This window comes from Heterocephalus glaber, unplaced genomic scaffold (genome assembly GCF_053883595.1).
Source record: "Heterocephalus glaber isolate CG9 unplaced genomic scaffold, H.glaber_assembly_v1.0 deba00001606, whole genome shotgun sequence".
In the NCBI taxonomy this organism is placed as follows: Eukaryota; Metazoa; Chordata; class Mammalia; order Rodentia; family Bathyergidae; genus Heterocephalus; species Heterocephalus glaber.
This window is the reverse complement of record NW_028258377.1, coordinates 17,228,808-17,244,817: the sequence shown is the minus strand read 5'-3', so window position 1 is coordinate 17,244,817 and position 16,010 is coordinate 17,228,808. Positions and strand designations below refer to the sequence as shown.

At 46.0% G+C, this 16,010-nt stretch overlaps 1 protein-coding gene across 2 annotated transcripts in view; it reads right to left on the bottom strand.

Moving 5' to 3' along the window:
• The window catches only part of Sh3pxd2b (SH3 and PX domains 2B), a 109,015-nt gene that overhangs the window by 9,536 nt on the left and 83,469 nt on the right, over nt 1-16,010 (bottom strand). Inside the window, exons 8-13 of one of the 2 annotated variants that reach the window (XM_087194832.1) lie at nt 12,624-12,728; nt 10,941-11,027; nt 8,552-8,669; nt 4,713-4,939; nt 2,570-2,619; nt 1,261-1,386 (exon numbers count right to left, since the gene is read on the bottom strand). In XM_087194832.1, the coding sequence (XP_087050958.1) occupies nt 1,261-1,386; nt 2,570-2,619; nt 4,713-4,939; nt 8,552-8,669; nt 10,941-11,027; nt 12,624-12,728 (713 nt within the window). The remainder of the gene's footprint in view (nt 1-1,260; nt 1,387-2,569; nt 2,620-4,712; nt 4,940-8,551; nt 8,670-10,940; nt 11,028-12,623; nt 12,729-16,010) is intronic. The other variant, XM_004836378.4, reaches the window with a different exon arrangement.

Sequence of the window (16,010 nt, the reverse complement as noted above, 5' to 3'; positions counted from 1 at the left end):
GTCCTAAGGAGGTGTTGGGGGGGAAGTCAGTGATATCCATGGTCCTGGGCTGTCACACACACTGGAGCTGTGTTCTTTAGAAGAAAGAGGAGGGAACAGAACCCTAGGCTTGTGCCTGTTAGGTAAGGGCTCTTCAGGGTCTAAAACTTCACCTTGCACACATATCCACAGTGGGTACTCCATGAATACTGTTGTCATTCCTTGGTAGCTATGGGGGACTGGTTCTAGAACCCCCATGATAGCAAAATCCATGGATGCTTAAGTCCCTAACATAAAATGGTGTCATATTTACATGACCTACATACATCCTCTTGTTACTTATTTATATTGTAATACCTAAGATAATGTAAATGGTGTGTAAATAGTTGCTAATTTTATTTAGGGACTAATGCAAGAAAAGTGTCTGATATATTCAGTACACAGTTTTTTTCCCCTTAAATATCTTCTATCGGTAGTTAGTTGGATTCCTAGATCCATAAAATGCAGACACAGAGGACAGACTGTGGTGTATTTGTTGCAGAGATGAACAGATTAAATCTGTCTCCCAAGATGGTGTGGGCAGCATTTGGCCTCTGCGTACTCATGACACAGTGAAAGTGGAGTATCTATAACTGGCTCACTTGCTTCTGCAAATGTTCTCAAGAACCACCTTCACCAAAGGTTTCTAACCCCCAGTCCCCATGGCTGTCCCGTTACTTACAGGCTTTCTTGAGAGCATGAGAAACACCTTCAAACTTTAACTTCATGAAAACAGAAAAGAGAAATGCAAGAAGAGCAAGGATTTATGCTGGGTTTAATCCAGGGATCAGAGTAGAAATGCAGAGAATGAGAAGAAAAGGAGAAGCAAGAAAGGAGGCAGGTGATTAAAAAAAAAAAAAGGAGAATACAAGCCAATCTCAAAGAACCACACATTGTACAATTCCACTTACATCACAAGTCCAAAATAGGCAAATCTAGAGGGCAGAATGGTTGGGTCCAGGCCTGAAGGGAAATGGGAGTGACTGCTAGTGGATAAGAGGTTTCTTTTTGTTCTGGAATTAGATAGTTGCACTGGTTGTGCAACTCTGTGAATATAAGAAACCACTGAATTATTTTAGACTTCAAATTGATAAAATTGCTTGTTATGTGAATTATATCTCAATAAAGCTGTTAACTTCTCCCTACCCTATCTTCCAAATGCAGTAGGTGAGAGGAGAGAAGTAGGAGGCGATTCCTATCATCAGGAATGACAAGCAGACAGGGGAAAGCAGGAGTGCTCACCTCAACCTTCAGACCGGCCTGGAAGCTGATGCCATCTGGGATGGTAGTCTGGAACTCGGCAATGGTGTAATACTCTTCTTCCACTTGTGGTGGGATGGGAGGCTTTGGCAGGTTGAGACCTCGAGGCTGGTATAATTAAAGACAGGACTAACACATTACTGGGATGCTGAGTCAGGGTGGGACTAAGAGACTGTGACATGCAATCACCACAGACCAGGTGCTGGTGGATCTATTTAGATTCTAAGGGTTAAAAGAAAGAGGACTTGACTTTCACCTTCTAGAAGAGATCTCACTGGCCTGAAACTTTAGAGATAAGAAGAAACATGGGACATTTGGCTCCATTTTGAAAATATGGAGCAGGACTTTAGTGTCTGAATTTAAGGTGCAGTGTGGGCCATAGGAAGAACACAGATTTGCAAGTCACATCCATTTGACTGGAAATACAGATGATGGATGTGACCTGGGGCAAATCACCTCCCCCTTGAGAGCTCAGTTTTATCTCCTGTAGAATGGGTACAATAATGGTTATCAAGCTGGTATGCTTGCTACAAGTATTAAATAAATTAATGTAGTGTACCTGATACACTGCATGAGATCCAACAGATGCTCAATAAATGGTAGACCGGGGTGGGCTGTTTTTCAAAGTGGAGGTTGAGTAACCTAAAATTTATTCAAAGTGCTTGGGACCAGAAGTGTTTTGCATTTTACATAGTTGCACACACATAATAAGATATCTTGGGGATGGGTCTCAAGTTTAAATATTAAATTCATTTATATTTCATATATACTACACAGCTTGCAACCTGTCACGTGAGGTCAGGGGTGGAACTTTCCACTTTGGGTGTTCCAACAGTGCTCAACAAGTTTTGGATTTTGGAGTATTTTAGATTTTGGATTTTTGGATTAGAGATGCTCTACCTATGTTGGTTAAAAAGGTACCCAGAGAATTTAGAAAGGGAGTGTAATATAAATGACACCATAAATGATATTTGTGTCTCAGCCAAACTTACCTGTTGGGGTGTCTTAGTTGAGAAGACTGATCTAAGAGAAATGGGCTCAGGGAGCAGAGAGAGGTCCCGAGGCCTAACTATCAAAAATATTCTCTGGAACATGAGCAAGGCATTTCGCGAGCCTAGATCCCAGTCTTTCTACTTGTTAATGGGACTGGCTGCCATACAGCCAGCTTCATAAGGACGCTGCATGGAAGGAAAGAGCATCTCTGGAAAGGTCATGGGTATGTGGGGGCCAGTGGGCATCCCTGAGTGTGGTCAGATCAGGGCCAGCTCCCCAGTAGCAAGGGTCCACTTACGATGGTCATATCGCGACGAGGAGGAGGTCTCTGCCTCATCTTGGGTGATCCTATGGAGAAACGAAACTTATTTCACTAATGCAGAGTTCTACACGTAAAATTTCTGATGTGGACAGATGCCAGGAAAGGTCTTGCCTCTCCCACAGAGGATGGGGCAGAACCTCTGCCCAGGAGACAGATTGCCATTATAGCCTTTCCTACAAGAAAAGTCTGAGCAGGAAGGAGCTGTGCATGCTTGGCTCAGGAACCTTTCTCAATGTGGCTTTGCCTGGATCTTTTCTATGCAGGAACAAAAGGGCAGGGTGCCCAGTTCTCGAGCACTGGAAAAAAGCTTTCTTGTAGGGCAAAAGGCATAGGTTTCAGAATTACACAGAAATGGATCCCAACCCAGCTTTGAGGCTAAAGACTTCTGGTACAGGATGAGGCACAAGGTCCTCTTCTATAGAGAAGGTAGTGATGGACAGGGAAGGCAGATGTGACACTCTTGGCAAGTTATAGGCATGCAATCAATTTACTGTGCCTGGTTTTGTGCTCTAGAACAAGCTCCAACTGAACAACACATAAACAAATGGGATCAAACAGACTTGGGCTGACAACTTCAGGGGTTTTTACTCTGGAGCTGGGGCAGCCCTAGGTCTGGGTCCCAGGGACAGGGGAGGACGGCTTTGAGTGGTCCAAGGCTTCTGGCTAAAGGAGGAATATTGACCAGGTTACCCATGTGCTGCCAGAACTAGGTTAGCATGGGTCCCTACACCAGGGTTACTTGGAAGCTGGTGTATAGAAGAGACTGGCAATCCTTTTAATGCCAATTTATTGTCTACTATTAAACAGCAACAGAGTTTGGTCAAGATATTTAGCTACTATACAAAAACTACATTTCCCAGACTTCCCTGCAGCTAGGTATTGCCATGTGACAAAGTCCAATGGGATGTCAGAGAAAGTAGAAAATATGCAGCTTCTGAATTGTGTACTCCACTTCTTTTTCCTGTCTGCTTTACACTGGCTGGACCAGTGGTGAGCCATAGTGAATAGATGTGTAAAGGCAACACAAGAAAGATACAGAGTGACAAGACCTTGACTATAAGGAGTTGCCATATAAGCTCTGAACATACCGATGGATTGTTTTATGAAAAAGAAATAAGTATCTAGATCATCTAAGTTACTGTTATTGGGGTGTATGTATGCACATGTGTTGGGGGAGAAGTTTTTGTTTTAGCATCTGAACTTTTCATTTGATTCTCCAATGTTAATGGGAATCCTCCTATGCTCTTAACTACAAGAGGTTAAAATTAAAGAAACTCAGGGCAGGCCAAAACCCAGCTGTGATTATGTGAGAAAATACCATCATCATTTTTTCAGGGCAACTAAGCAGAGAATATGAAGCTTCAATGACTCAAGACTTCATTGCCACTGGGCAAAAACAGCTAGGAGAAGCCCAGCCACGGGCAGTGACCTCCTCTCTTGTGGGAGTTGGAATCTTTTCTCAACAGATTCCTCCTGCCCTACATGACCAGGCAAGGATCATGGGCATTGTGCTTGAGGCCAGAGCCTAGGGTACAATGCAGATAATAATAGAACAACATGCAGGTGTGTGGGGACAATAAATGATAAAATATATACAAAGAGGCTTTGGAAAGGAAGATGTAAAGCACTACTGATACAAGGTCAAGTTTTTCTTCCTCTGGCTCAGAAATGAGGCCGTGTGAGAGATGGAGAGGGCACAGGTACTGCCTGGGCTCAAGTCCTGGCCCCATCATTTACCCTGGTGGCCCCGGACTCATCACCTCACCTTTCTGATACCTCACCTATACAACAAAAGCAATAAAGTCCCTCAAAGTTTGTTATGAGTCAGTGAGACTCATGAGACAATTCTTGGCACATAGTATGTGCTTTACCAGCATGACATAGTGGAACAAACTCAATCTAGGGAAGGGAAGGGAAGCAGTGCATACATAGACTCACATTCTGCACCTTGCTGGCTGAATGGTGCAAGCCTGAGGCTCTAAGCCTCTATTTTTATCTATACGATGGTAGACAACAGGGCTGATGCAAGGAAGAGGGACAGCATGTGAGAAGCTCTGCATGCACAGCCTAGCATGCAGTAGCTTGTCAGCCATCAGCAGGTTGGGTAGGTGTCACTTACTCTGCTTAATGTCGCCCTCGTGCAATGGGCGGCCTTCAGTCCGGCCATCCCTCTGGTTGTTGAGCAGCTCCTTCTCCCTGCCCACTGCATTCTGCTGCCGGGCAACACCATCCAGGTCAAGGGCGCCTGAGTGGGCAGGTAAGCCAGGGCCCAGCTTCGGAAGTAAGGGCTCCCCACTGCTCTTCTTTAGGTAGGAGGCAGGGGCCCAGCCTTCCTTACCCTGGTACCTGGGAAGGGGAAGAATGCTGGTCACAGTGGTCTGCTAGGCATACGGGAGGAAAGCACACTTCTACTGAGAACCCTACTTCAGGCTCTAGACAGCAGGAACAATGAGGCCTAAGTATCCAGAACAGAGTCTGACACACTGCTCACTGCCTTCGGATGACTAAGTCCCTAGCTTAGCATTCTAGGCTTTTTTTTTTTTTGTACCAGGGATCGAACTTGGGACCTTGCACTTGCAAGGCAGGCAGTGGAACCACTGTGATAAATCCCCAGCCCCATTCTAGGCTTTTCAAACCTGGTCTCTGCTTACTCCTCATATCAATCATGACATCCCAGCCACCCAATCCAACTCACAGTCTCTCAAATGGACCTTTCACCCCCATTGTCCTGCTCCTGCTAAGCGCACCTGTTCCTCTTCCCTGGCTTTGCTTAATGTCACTCCTCCCTCAAGCCCTTTCTGACCTTCATGGCATCCCACTGTCTCTTGTGCATACTGCTATCCCAGCACATGTAACCTAAGATGATACTTGGTGGTGGCCATCGTGTCTGCCAGTTAGAATGTGAGTGCCTGGGGTTAGGGAATGCAGCCAAAACATCTCTATGTCAGTGGCCTTGGTGCCAGTGAGTTGAATGAAGAAATAAAAGTCCAAGTGGATAAGCTCCAATGGTGTGGCACAGAGTGACTGGCTGGAAAGCTCAGTTATAGTGCTGTCACCTTAGAGTCACTGTGGTGATGACGATAACAGTAATGACCATGGAAACCAGCACTTGGTGGGCACACACTCTGTGTTGGTCCTGCCTGACGCACTTCACAGCTACTGATGTTCACTCAGCCAACCCTGGGAGGGAGACACTATAGGCTGAGCAACCCTAATCTGAAAATCTGAAATCCAAAATGCTCCAAAACCTGAACCCTTTTGAGCAACAAAATGATGACACAAATGGAAAATTCTACACCTGACCTCACGTGACAGGCTGTAGTCAAAACACAGGTGTGTTAAAAATATTGTGTAGAATTGTTTTCAGCCTATAAGGTGTGTATGCAAAATAAATGAATTTTGTGTTTAGCTTGGGTTCAACTCCCAAGATGATTTCTCCTTAGGTGTAAGCAAATATTCAAAAATCTGAAAACATCCAAAATCTAAAATACTCCTGGTTCCAAGCACTTTGGATAAGGGACACTTAACCCTTACAGTGATCTATTTGAAAGATAAGAGGACGAGAGATAGAGACATCAAGTACTCTGTCCAAGGTTATAAGCAAGTCTGTGGAAAATTAGATTAAGACCTAGTGATCCTGTGTTTGCTGCCTTATCCTAATAGCCCCAGCTCCTGGTGCAAAGCTTGGCACTGGCAGGGTGGGTTCCATATGGCAGGGTTGGTTAATATGTAGATTAAACACTCATCACATGGGAATGAAGCAGGTCCAGGGTTGGCTGTCACTGAACTGTGGCATGATCAGGACGCTGACAGAACCAGCTCACCGTCCTCCCAAAAGGGAATTCAGTGAGTATAACCATCACTTAATTCTCTGTACAACAGAACTCAGTAGCCAGAAGGGTCTGGACTAGAGAGGTGTGCTGGAGCTAACCTCCACCAGCTGGTGACAGCCATCAGTGCCTATCTTTTGAACTCTGTATTTAGTATTTATTGACACCATACTGATAGCTTGAAACTCCATGGTGGAAGTGTTTAGACTATGAAAGTAGGCAAAGACCATAAGTCAGAACGTTCTCCTCCCCAAAAATCAATTGTTAAACATTTGCCAGCACTCCACAAAATAGGTGCTCACACCTTTGGGGAAAGTTGAACAGACCCAACTGACTGGAGGTAGTACATGGCAGAGCCAAATCTCTTGTTCAGAATCACTTTAAGTACTAACTAGCCCTGAGTTTCAATGAAAAATAGGTCCTTTAGAACTGGAAGCAAATTTCTAAGGTAGAAACCTATACATTTTAGTGTCTAGCAACTTTCAATAGCCTCCATGAGGGACTAAACCTTGTCCTAATTGGAAAATGTCAGGCTCCATACTATCCACACACTCAGAACAAGACAGGTCATTGCCTGAGAACACAGTGGCCAGTAGGTGGGTTCTGGGTGAAAAAGGTAGGGGTTCAACTTTCCAACTTCCACTGAACCTTCACCTGAGAGCAGCCATCATTGACACCCGGACCGCAATGTCATGAGAAACCCGAGCCCAATCAATCCACTTGAACTCCAGGGTTGCTAAGTTCTGGAATAATTTGTTATGCAGCAAGACAATGTAACAGTTGGATGTCACTTAACAATGGGATGCTTTCTGGAGATGCGCTGTTAGGCGACTGCATTACTAGGCGAATATCAGAACAGGCTTACCCAAACCTAGATGGTGTAGCCTGCTATGTATGCATCTAGCTGTGTGTGACATGCATACATACATATACATGTACCTACACATGTACATACACAATTAAATCAACCATATAGTAAAACAATGGACTCGAGAAGTGTAAATACTGAATATATGAGGCTGCTGCCAACAAGACAGGGCACTCTGTTTTATAGTAAACTTTTTTTTTTTTTTTGGTACCGGGGATCAAACTCGGGTCCTTGCACTTGCGCATCAGGTGGCCAAACCACTGAGCTAAATCCCTGGCCCTATAGTAAACTTTTGTGGGGGGTGATTGAGCCCAAGTCCTCTGCACTGAGCTAATCCCCCCAATCCATTTTTATTGTGGAAAAAGGATCTCATTAAAATTGCTAAGTTGCACAGGCTGGCCTCAAACTTTCGTTCCTCCTCCCTCAGCCTCCTAGAGTGCTGGAATTACAGGCATGTGCCACCACGCCTGGCTTATACTACTCTTATATGATTGGCAATGAAGTAGGTTTGTTCATACTAGCATTATCACAAGCATATGCTCAATGTGCAGTGCACTACTGCAATACAACAGTCATGGTGTCACGGGGGGGCGGGTAGGAATTTTCCACCTTATGGGAGCAGCACAGCACATGTGGCCTGTCATTGCCTGAAGGGACATTACTGGCACATGACTGTATGTGCTCAATATACGTTCACTATCATTAATATCATTCCTTTAAATTTCTTCCTGACCCCTAGACTAAGAGCCCCTCTTTGTGCACCCCAAGTCCCCCAAGCATCTCTCCAACACACTGTCCCTCTCCCCACCCTACTCTGTAGTTATTGTGAGTTGGCTTTTGCACATGTTGGCACATGAATTACTGTGCCTTGTTCATGCTTCGTCACATAGGTGAAATGAGCAGCCTCAAGATGGTGTGTAAGAATCACACTGGTCTCCGATAAGGCTGGAGTGGTTGATTACTCAATGGGGTGCCTTCAACCTTGGGTTACTCACCCCAAGACACATCTGGAGGTGGAAACCAGTTTTGCTTAACAGGGTTTCTGCTGTCTGTAGTTCAGCGTGTTTGGAGAAGGTTTTGCTTATTATGGACTTTTAGAGAGAGCTATGGGTAGGAAGGGAAGCCAAACAACACAGAGATCTTATGGCACAGGCAGAGAAATCCCACCCATCTGCCGTCCCTTACAGACCTCTGTAAAGCTGGAGTTCCAAATAACTGAAACCTACCCAGCTACAGCTGTCAGGAGGCTGCAGTGATTACCTGATCTTCCACCAGCCTTCCAGGTTTTTCTGGATGACCTCCACCATGGCCCCTCTCTCCAGGTTCATCTCATCCTGGTCACGAGCTGTGTATGGGTAGATGACTGTGTACTTCTCCTCTGCAGGGACAGAGAGTGCCGGGATAAGAAACCTACATGAAGAGTCCCAGATGCTCACTGTGATCTGTGTGACGAAGTGGAGGGACAGTCTCCACCAGAGATTCCCGTGCACCCCGGCCCATGGTCCCTAAGCTCTGGATCACCTTGTGTCAGCAGCAACAGGACATGGAGAAAGGGCAGGCCCCGTGTCTCTGAAACTCCTTGTATCACATTACCCCCACTTTCCTCAAGTTGGTGCTTCAATTGTGCTGCCCTTGACCGCCTTATGCAGTAGTCTGTCTCATGGGATCCCTGTCCCCCTTGCTTGGGTTAAATACTTTGCCACACATCCCAGGAACTACCTTCTAATACAACATTTTCTTATTTATTGTGTTTCATGCCTATTTCTTCTGGTAGAATATGAGCTCCACAAAGGCAGGAATTTGTCTCTCCCTTTCATTCCTGTATGTCCAGCACTGGACATGTGCCTGGAAGATTTAGTAACTGAAGAATTAGTCTCTGTTCAGTAAAGGCACAAGTCTCGAGGGCTGGGTGGGAGAGCCACCTTGCTCACACAGAAAAGTTAAGCTCTCAGGGGTTCCTTGCCAATTCTCCCTGGCAGAGACTCAGAGTTCAGAGATAATCTGACTATTGGCAGTGGATGATTTCTAGCTAAGATCATCAGCGAGGAGACAGCAGCAATTCACATCACCTAGCTGGTAACTACTTTTCACTTTTCATTAATGACACCCAGACTGGCTTGAGGCTTTAATTTTCATTCATGTTAGTGGGGGCGCCTTCTACCCCACTCCCTGTGAAACCCCCTGGCCCGGAAGCCATGGGGCTATCCTTATGTGCCTCTTTGTGCCTCTCTGCTGTGTTCTTCTCATAGCAGCCACTGAGACAGGGGCTTGCAGGGAGGACTGCTCATGGCCACTCAGGCAAGGGAACAGCTCCTATCCTCAACGGCCTCCTCTCTGGCTGCTGAACTGGAGAAAACAGAAGCACACCCCAGGGATTCCTGCAAGGAGAGGAGCGGGCTGCCCTGCTTTGGTTCCATTTCAGCTCCTGGGTCAGTTCAAGCCAGCTGTGTCCTGGAGCCCAGTTAGTATGTTGGTGCAGAGTCTTTGGACAAACACTATAGGCAGCCCGTGGCCTGCCAGCTGCTGCAGAGGGAGGCGGAAGCACACAGGGCCTTTGTTTATTTATTGATCTGGCCTGCTGACCTGCTCAGTGGGGGTAGTGCTGACTCGTGGCACATATCCTGGTTCAGTGGAGTCAGCTGTTCCCTTTTTCACAGAAGCTGTGGGTTGGGGTGCTGGGCTGTGATCTGTGAAAGGGGTAATTCAACCCCCTGAAGGTACACAAGTTGTTTGGTCCAGGTAGGAAGGGGTGCTGCTTGGATGTCAGTCTAGGTACAGCCAGTCTTACAGTCCCTGGATTCCTGTGTCCCCAGGCATTCTCTAGAACCCAATAGGTTTGCTCTGGGATCTGAGGGCTGCTCAGTGATCCCAGACAAAGGTCAGGATAGAAGCCATTGCAGGCTGCATCATGGGCACCTGCTGATCCGTCTGCCTGGCTCCCACCTGCCTACCCACTATCGGTCCTACCAGCCTCCATCCATGTGGTTAGGGGAGGCTGCGCCCTTCTTCCCAGAGGGAGGGGGCTGGAGTATTATTCTGGCCTGGCCACAGTGTTGCAAATCCCAGCCACTACAATCGGTTCAGGGATGGCATGGGAACTGGCTGGGTCAGTCAGAACCAATCTAGAGGCTTGTGTTTTAGAAGTTGTTTCTTTGGTGGATGTCCATGAAAAGTGCCTGGGAACTGCTGTCACTAGAGATAATGGTGCCAACAAAGCAGGAAGTGAGGCAGACAGGTGGTGAGAGAGGTCCCTAATGACACCCTCACACCCCAGGATCCAGCCACGCTTGAAGCTGGCCCTACCCTGGGCTTTTTGGTGATATGAGTCAATACACCTCCTCTTCTTCGTAACCTGGCTGAGGCAGGCTTCTTCCCCCTAGTACTCAGCAAGCCTGATGGAAGAACAAGGCCACTGGTTCTACAGTATAGAAGACCTCAGGCACCTTTTTAAAGCTGGGAAGCTTCAGAGCTCCAAGGCCGCCAAACACTGCAGGTATGCTCCTCCCTAGCCCTCATGCCAGCACACACACAATACTGACAAGTCAGTTTTTCACATGCAGCAGGCAAGGAAGTCCCAGAAGGGGAGGCTCATGCAGATGCAGGGACCCGCTCTGAACACCAAACGGAAAGTGAACTCTGAGGAAGACACCTTGGCGCCAGCTGATGCTGTACAAGTCCCCCAGAGTTCGGTGGCGGCGACCTGCAGGGCGGGGCAAAGACCAGTACCTCCACGAGACTGGATGGGCAGCATGTGTAGGGGAGGGCAGAAGGCAGAGGTGAGAAGGGAGCACTCCCGGGGACTCCCCTGAGATGCTGCTCCCCTTAGAAGAGCACTCTTTCTGAGTCTATTCTGAGCCCAGAATATTAGGAAGCCAAGTGCCTGAGTGTTAACCTTGAACTTAATCAAGAGGCATCCAATAGATGTAACTGTATTCCTAGCATGATTATAAAGAGTCACTAAGAAAATCCCTCACAGTAGGGGGTAGAAAGATGTCCAAACCCTTAAGAAAAGGTCACAACTTCCAGCTGTGATGCTGGGCAAATCTACTTTTCTGAGCCTATTTTGGATAAATGAGAATAACAACCATTCCGTTACAGAGCATAACCACGGTGGTTATCATGCACTGACTATAAGGGAGCTGGTCCCATGTTGTACACCACCTGCCTCTGAGCTGCTTCTTGTGGCATCCCTGTGTCAGCCTGGCCCTCAAGACAGCAAACCAGCTCTGCAATACTGCTAAATGCAAAATCACATCCGATTTTTTTTTTTTGCTAATCCTTGTATTTAGAAATATTGCCTCTATTTATTTATGGTTTGTTTTGTTTTTTTTGTACTGGGGATCAAACTCGGGACCCTGTGCTTTCAAGGCAGGCAGCGGAACCACTGAGCTAAATCCCCAGCTATCTGGTTTTTTTTGAGACAGGATCTTACAATGTAGTCCAGGCTAGCTTTGAACTTGTTATGTAGCCCAGGCTGACCTTGAACTCTTCAATGCCTTGACTCAGCTCCCAAGTGTGCAGATTACAGGTGCGCAGCTACGCCCAGCTCTCACCCTTGTTTTGGATACATATGTACTTAAAGTGGCTTTGTGCTTTAACCTCTGCTACAAGCCAACACTCAGCCCCAGGTAAAGTGTAGCTTATCTGATGACTGTTAAACTGTTTATTACTCTAAGTTCTTTGCATATAGAAACTCATTTAACTTTTTACAACTTCCATGATACAGATATCATCATTTCCATTCTCAGGCAAGGAGGCTGTAGTTTAGGAGGCAACGTTTCTGCCCCAAGATCATTTAGTCAGAATGTGGCATAGCTGAGATTCAAATTCAGGTCTGACTCCGAAACACTTGTCTGCTAATGAAGGTGAACACATACTTTGGTTTCAGGAAGCTTCTGGGGGAAGGGAGTGGGTGAGTGTCGGTACTGCTGGCATGGCAGGCATCACTATTCAGGACAGGGCCATTTATACCAACAGAGAGCAGACATCTTTAAACACATGGGGTCAAAGGTCTTGTACATTATCCAGCAGTTCTACTATCTTGGCTACCAGAATAATTCTATGGAGGAACAGTGATTAGGCTGAAGCCCTCCTGGAGTCCTAAGAGGGTGTAGGGGAACAGCTATGGCCAGGCTCATCTTGGGTGGCTCCCAGAGGCCCCCCAAAAAGGGGGCTTGCCCCTCCACCCCAACCTAGCTTCATTTTCATAGTTTGGGAGCCAGTGAGCTGCTGGTGCCCAGAGGCAAAGGGTAAAAGAAAGGGACTAAGTAAGGAAGCAACACAATGTGGCCTCAAGGCTCCCATGCAGGCAGGGGTGGGAATTCCTACCTACCTTCTTCAGGCTGTAGAGAAAACTCATCCTGGACACCGTCCTGCCCCTCAAGGCAGGTTGCAGGGACCCAGCCTTGCTCCTCTGCAGTACTGACGAACCACCAACCTGGGGAAGTGAGAGTACAGAGTGATGTTAGTGGGGCTAAGCAGTCAAGAGCATAAAATACAGGTATCCCTCGGTACCCGGGGGGATGGTCCCAGGACCCAAGACCTGTGGGAAGCAAAATCTGCAGATGCTCATGTTTCTTATAAAAAATAGTGTAGTGTTTTCATAGAACCTATACATATCCTCCCACAGACTTTCAATCATCTCTATTTGACTTACAATACCTAATACAATGTGAATACTATATGAATAGCTGCTTTATTGTTTAGGGAATAATGGCAAGGAAAAAACCTGTACATGTTTAGTACAGATTCAATTTTGGTTTTGAATATTTTCTATCCATGGTCTGAGGATCCATATCTGAGGATGTGGAATCCACAAATACAGAAAGCCAACTGTATACTCAGTACTCTATTGGTTAATGCTTAGGGTAAGACTAAAGGGTTACCGTTGTATGGGTGGAACACAACTACCAATGTTAGCTGTTAACTGTTAAGAAACTTCGGAGCCTGGGACAGGGGAGAAAAAGGTCATCCTAAGTGATAAGAACATTCAGCATTCTAAGATGTGCGTGTCATACACTGACAGCTTTACTTGCATTATTTTAAATAATCTTCACATTATTATCCCTATTGCACACATGGAGAAATTGAGGCTCAAAGAGCAAATGGACTCATTGATATTCACCAGGGTTGTGGCAGCCTTTTGCTTTGTGCCAGGGCTGTTTGGTACTGAAGGCACTTCTCTAACAACTTCTCTGGGACACCCCTTGTGCATCTGTGTGGATCAAGGGAAATCTCGCCGTGGATGTGACTGCTTCAGAGGCCTCACTCCCACACCCAGGCATCCCCCAGAGGTAGGAGGTTGTGTGGGTGATGCCTATGGTAGATAATGTAATGACTTCACAAGATGACCAGATCCTTATCCCCAAAACCTGTGAATACAGCTGGCCCTCTGAATCTGTGGATTCCACTTCTACAAATTCAACCAATTACCAAATGGGAAATATTTGAAAAAAAATTATATCTGTATGAACATACACTTCTTACAACTGCTCTCTATATAATACAGTATAACAATGATTTACAAGGCATTTACATTGATTAGGTATTAGAAGCCATCTAGAGACTACGTAAAGCATATGGGATGGCAGCTGTTGGTTATATGCAAATACTATGCCGTTTTATATAGGGGACTTTAGTATCCATGAATTTTGGTATCTGTGGAGGTCCTAGGATCAATCCTCCATGCATAGAGAAGGACAACTGTATAATTTAAAGTACATGTTACCAGTGTGCTGGCTACTTGCAGATTTGAACATCTATTTTTGTTTGGCTGCCCTCCTGACTCTTCCTCCTCCTCCTAGCAGCCTGTTCTTCCTCCTTTTACTCAAGTTGGTTGACCTGTGGGATGGGTTTTCCCTTAATGTCCCCATCTGGGATCCTCACCATAACACACAGTCTGCATATATCTATCCTCAGGAATTAGAAAGTCATATGGCCTTATGGTCAGCTGGAATGGGATTTGAACTCTAGCGACAGTTGTAAAGTCTAGCATGAGTGACAAATTCATGAAGCAGAGATAATGTGAGATAATGTATGTTTTTCAGTTTGTATCTGTGGCTCATTATTCCCATAGCCCTTGTTACTTCCTAAGTCTGAAATAAGGTTGTGACACGTCAGGTCTAGAAGAAAGGCTCAGAAAGCAAAGTCTCTCTGATTCCTGCCTTCCTTCCACCTGCTCCCTTTTCTCCCCAAGGCAGGTCATGGGGACTAGAACTTCTCTTCCTAAGGCAGGTCATGGAAACCAAAAATATACTCTAACCTTTCCTGCCTTGGAGCTGTTGGCCATAAAGAAACTCTTTGATCTACTTTGATAGTGGGTATAAGACCTCATTTCAGAAGGGGTTCTGCCCCCTATCTGGGAGGAGTGAAGGTTGCAGAGGCCAAGAATCTGCACAGATGGGCCTTGTGGGGGTCTCCCCACCCAATCTATTAGCATCAGGCTAGACTCCTTTATCCAATTACAATTGTCCATGTTTCAATCAAGTCTGCGTGGGCAGAGTTAGGAGCACTTCTGGATAGCCAAACACTAGAAGCTCCTGGAGGGGGCATGTGAGCTCTACATTCCTCCCGTATAACTTACCCTATGCATCTTTGGTAACATTCTTTTTTTTTTTTTTTTTTTTTGGTACCAGGGATGGACCTTCTGCTTGTGAGGCAGGCGCGGTGCCACTGAGCTAAATCTCCAGCCCTAACATCCTTTACAATAAACTGGTAAGCATGTATCCTTGAGCTCTGTGAGCTGCACAAAGCAAATTAATGGAACCCAAGGAGGAGGCTGTGGGAACCCTGATTTTTAGTTGGCTGGTCAGAAGCACAGGTAAAAGGACCTGGGGCTTGTGACTAGCACTGAAAGTAGGAGAGGACTGAGTCTTCGACTTGTGGGATCTGACACTCTCTCCAGGTAAAGAGTGTCAGACTGCACTGGCTTAGAGAGAAGACACCTGGCTAGAGTCTGCTGCAGAGCTGACTGCTTGCTTGTTTGCTGGTGTCCCCACACATTTGGAGATCACAGAAATGCCTTGTGCTGTGGGTGTGTAGTAGGAGACACGGAGATTAGGGGTAGGATTTCCCTCATCTCTGGAGTTAACAATTCCTAGGTTGCATAATTGACATTTGGTTGGCTAACACAGATCTCATGATTAACGGCAATGTGATTCAGAGGATAACACAAATATTGTCTTTTCCCCTTCTTTGAATGTGGACAATTTCTAGACTACATAGTTCAGGGAGGAGGTCTGCTTGGCTAACACTGGTCTAGTGATTAATATGATTAAGGATAACATGATTCAGGATAACAGGATAATGATAACAGGATGCTGGAAACATCATCTTTCTCCTGTTCTTTAGACCTTAACTACTAGCCACTTGGGTATCACTGAGCTTGGTGCCCAACGGCATTATCAGTCAATGCCACATTTTAGCCACAATGAACCCCAAAGGAGAGAGGAGCTGCTCACTCCCTGCGCCCTGCTCTGTGCCTTCAGTGGTATGTGATGGCTGCCCCAGGACTAAGAAAGTAAAAGGGAAGGAAATGTAATTTTAGAGTGCCTACTGTGTGCCAAGCACTGGTTTAGACTCCTTCTCACATTATTTCATTTAATCACTGCAATGCCCTTTGGAGGAAGATTTGTATTTTGTAGATGTGAAAATTGATGCTCAAACAGAAGAAGTAACCAGGTTAAGTATCTCAATTATGCCCATGCACTCCACTAATGTT